Source organism: Verticillium alfalfae, genomic scaffold, assembly GCF_000150825.1.
Source record: "Verticillium alfalfae VaMs.102 supercont1.1 genomic scaffold, whole genome shotgun sequence".
Classification (NCBI taxonomy): domain Eukaryota; kingdom Fungi; phylum Ascomycota; class Sordariomycetes; order Glomerellales; family Plectosphaerellaceae; genus Verticillium; species Verticillium alfalfae.
In genome coordinates, this window is record NW_003315038.1 from 2,583,203 (window position 1) to 2,585,242 (window position 2,040).

General features: G+C 57.7%; 1 protein-coding gene across 1 annotated transcript in view; it reads left to right on the forward strand.

Moving 5' to 3' along the window:
• Nucleotides 1-1,527, forward strand: part of VDBG_00792 (long-chain-fatty-acid-CoA ligase) — a gene marked incomplete at both ends in the record, with an annotated part of 2,497 nt that extends 970 nt beyond the window's left edge. Inside the window, 3 exons of the mRNA XM_003009064.1 lie at nucleotides 4-151; nucleotides 208-1,385; nucleotides 1,435-1,527. Of these exons, the coding sequence (XP_003009110.1) occupies nucleotides 4-151; nucleotides 208-1,385; nucleotides 1,435-1,527 (1,419 nt within the window). The remainder of the gene's footprint in view (nucleotides 1-3; nucleotides 152-207; nucleotides 1,386-1,434) is intronic.
• Between the last annotated feature and the right edge of the window lie 513 nt (nucleotides 1,528-2,040).

Genomic DNA, 2,040 nt, shown 5'->3' on the forward strand with positions numbered 1-2,040 from the left:
GAGCTTCGAGGAGCTTCCGCAGCTCGGCGAGACAACGTGGCTGAGCCTGTCCCTCCACCACCGAGGACCTCTGCTGCATCATGTACACCTCCGGCTCCACCGGCACCCCCAAGGGTGTTCCCCCTGCTCCACCGCCAGGTCTGCGCTGCTAGTAAGTACGCCTCCGTGCTCTCAAGTCGACATGCTGGCTAACACGATGGTTTCTAGTTGCTGGCGTTTCTGTTGTCGTAGGCCCTCACATTGGGCCTGGTGATGGTCTCCTGACCTACCTCCCTCTGGCGCATATTCTGGAGTATGTGTTCGAGAACGGCGCCCTCTTCTGGGGTGCTGTCCTGGGTTACGGCAACCCCAAGACCCTGTCCGACAATTCTGTTCGCAACTGCTCCGGTGACATCCGCGAGTTCAAGCCCTCTGTCATGGTCGGCGTTCCCGCTGTCTGGGAGACGGTCAAGAAGGGCATCATCAACAAGGTCAACGCTGGAAGCCCGGTCGTCAAGTCTCTCTTCTGGAACTCTCTGTCCCTGAAGGCGAGCCTCCTGGCATCCGGTCTTCCCGGCACCGGTGTTCTCGATTCGGTGGTCTTCAAGAAGCTCAAGGAGGCCACCGGCGGACGCCTGAAGCTTTGCATGTCTGGTGGTGGCCCGATCGCCAAGGAGACCCAGCACTTCATCTCCATGGCCATTGCGCCCATGATTATCGGATATGGTCTCACCGAGACCACGGCCATGGGCTGCCTGATGAACCCTCTCGAATGGAACACCAACAACATGGGTGCCATGCCTGCGAGCATTGAGATCAAGCTCGTCGACTTTGCCGATGCGGGTTACTTCGCCACCAACAAGCCCAACCCCCAGGGCGAGGTCTGGATCCGCGGCCCCTCGGTGCTCAAGGAGTACTATGACAACCCCAAGGAGACGGCTGAGGCCATCACTCCGGACGGCTGGTTCAAGACGGGCGACATCGGCGAGTTTGACAGCCAGGGCCACCTGAAGCTCATCGACCGCAAGAAGAACCTGGTCAAGACGCTCAACGGCGAGTATATTGCTCTCGAGAAGCTGGAGTCCATCTACCGCGCCTCCTCGGTCGTCCAGAACATTTGCGTCTACGCCGAGCCCACCAAGGCCAAGCCCATTGCCATCATCGTGCCCGCCGAGCCCGCCCTGATCCAGCTGGCCCAGTCCATTGGTGTCCAGGGCAACTCGCTCGAGGAGCTCGTCGGCGACAAGAAGCTCAACGCGGCCGTCCTGCGCGAGTGGCAGAACGCCGGCCGCACAGGCGGTCTGTCCGGTATCGAAATTGTCGAGGGTGTCGTCCTGTCCGATGAGGAGTGGACACCTCCAGAACGTAATCTACAACCCTCCGCCTCCTCAATCTCCCCCGAGCACGTTTATTTTCCATGATATGAATTGGCAAAATGCTAACACTATGATTCAGGGTTACACCACGGCCGCCCAGAAGCTCCAGCGCAAGAAGATCCTCGACAAGTTCAAGTCCCAGGTCGCCCAGGCTTACGGCTCGACGAGCTAGACGAACTCTGCGAACGAGTTCCAATCCCTGGATGCTCGGAAGCAAAAGAGAGACAGCCGAGTCTGGAGATGGAACAAGAGGAGAGCGGATGTGTGTGTGAGAGGAAAACATGCTTTGGAGAGAGGGAGGGCTGAATGAGGGAGCGACTTGTTCTTCAGTTTTGATATCCCAGGAGTATGGTCTGTCTGGCTTTTATTGTACGCGATCTTGGGGCTTGATTCGTCGAGTTTTGTATGTGTGCACGATATGTTCGCCCTTTGTCTGCAGTAGTGTATGTAGTCGTATCCCAGTTTCTGCAACCATATTCTTGTCTGCGCCGTGTTCTTTCTCTTTTGTTTCCCTTCCTGTCGGCAATGTTACATTCAGAGCTACGGCGCGATCGGCACCACCCGGATGTGCCGGCGTTGGGAGCTGAGCCTTCCGCGCCCTGATACACCAACAAGCCGCTGGTCCTACTTTCCTGACACCAAGACTTTGCAGCTTCCGGTCGACTGCGGACCAAAAAGGCGCTCA